This window comes from Cariama cristata, unplaced genomic scaffold, assembly GCF_000690535.1.
Source record: "Cariama cristata isolate BGI_N322 unplaced genomic scaffold, ASM69053v1 scaffold2873, whole genome shotgun sequence".
Taxonomy (NCBI): Eukaryota; Metazoa; Chordata; class Aves; order Cariamiformes; family Cariamidae; genus Cariama; species Cariama cristata.
This window is the reverse complement of record NW_009608745.1, coordinates 28,161-29,716: the sequence shown is the minus strand read 5'-3', so window position 1 is coordinate 29,716 and position 1,556 is coordinate 28,161. Positions and strand designations below refer to the sequence as shown.

Genomic DNA, 1,556 nt, shown 5'->3' with positions numbered 1-1,556 from the left:
GATTTATCCACTCACATTTCTAGGAGATATTCCACATGTTTTTTATGAACAGAGAGAGCACTGCCCTGTGAACAGAAGCAAATTAAACTTTCTTCTTTTGGTGTGTTGGCTAGCTCCACTTCCTCACTTGCTTATTTTTGTTCTTTTTGGTCTGCACACTCCCATGTGCAAAGCAGAAATTAGGAGATCTCGCACTCAATAAGACTGGTAATGAGTGCGCTAATATTGGCATGAGTAAAACCTGCAGTATACTGACTTGTCCACTGCAGTTTTCATCCTTCCAATTTCCTGCTTTTATCCACTGTAAAATAAAATGATGTAAAGGGCTGATGAAACTTTAATTAATAGGACCATCAATGTGCAAAACAAATAAGTCATTTTCCAGGTGTCCAAACCAGGCTTATCCTTCTCTCTCTCTTTTTTTTTTTTTTTTATAAATAATTTATAAATCTTGCTGTAATACAAAACCAACCAACCAAAACCAACTGCAAAAGAAAGTTCTAAGATATTATTAAAGCCACTTCTTGTCCTTCCATACAAAGTACACAGTAAAGAGATATTCTGCCCTTTTCAGTTCTGTCCAAATTCGGCAGTGATGACCAGGACGCCACGCGGTCCGCCAGTTCTGGACAAGCTCCTGTGGACAGCTGCCTGGCTGCCCTGGGAAGACGCGTCGTCCTACCTTTTGGCTTTTAGCAGTCATGCGAGCTGCTCGGAGGAGTCTAGGTGGTCAGGGATAGGCAAGCCAGTTATAATGGTCAAACACTTATTCCACACAGTGAACGTGGGGCACACCGGCTGCCCAAATGTAATGTCAAAAGTGTAAAGGTGTAGGGAGTTCAAAGCATCGTAAAAAGCAAGGGAGCCGTTGTCATAGTCCAGCAAAATACCAACCCGCCGGAGGTGAGGCGCGGGCTCAATGGGGATTTCTTTGCTGTTGTGCCGCACCACCCACGTGTTATTGCAGCGGCAAAGCACCCAGGAGGCAGAATTCTTCCCGATCCACTCGTGCTTCGGTGCTGACTTGTAGGAAATACCAATGGCATACCTGCAAAACAAAAAACAGCTCAAGGAAATAAATGCTTCCTGTCATGTTTGTCTCGGTGAAGTCAAATGTTAGCCCAGTGGACTCACTGGAATGCCTCAGCCTCTTACTTCTGCTGGTTAAGTTCTAATTAAGTGATATTTCACTGCAATATCTTCACAGGCTTAAATAATGTTTTTCCCCATCTCTCTTTCAGGTCTGAGAGGTCAGGGAAACTTTATTGTCCCTCGTATTGTTTGTAGTTTGGCTGCTACGGTAATTTTTTTGAGCACTCACCTCTGGTATTCCAAAGGAAGATTGCTGAATACTCAGCAACTCAGAGTTTCAATCACTGGGCCTCAAATTTCCACTTCCAAACAGATGAACACAGAGGAATTCATTGATTTTAAAATACACTGCTATCTGTCAGCTAATCTGATCTCTCCTTGCTCCTTTAATATATGGCCCAGAAGAAGGAATGCAAGAGTAAACATCAAAGGACACATTACCCCCCCCCCCCCTTTTTGCCATT

The 1,556-nt window shown here is 43.1% G+C and overlaps 1 protein-coding gene across 1 annotated transcript in view; it reads right to left on the bottom strand.

Annotated features, from left to right (window-relative positions):
- Window positions 1-428: 428 nt before the first annotated feature.
- Window positions 429-1,556, bottom strand: part of LOC104159353 (E3 ubiquitin-protein ligase Midline-1) — a gene marked incomplete at its 5' end in the record, with an annotated part of 26,155 nt that continues 25,027 nt past the window's right edge. The window contains one exon of the mRNA XM_009697239.1: window positions 429-1,048. Coding sequence (XP_009695541.1) covers window positions 700-1,048 — 349 coding nt within the window. The remainder of the gene's footprint in view (window positions 1,049-1,556) is intronic.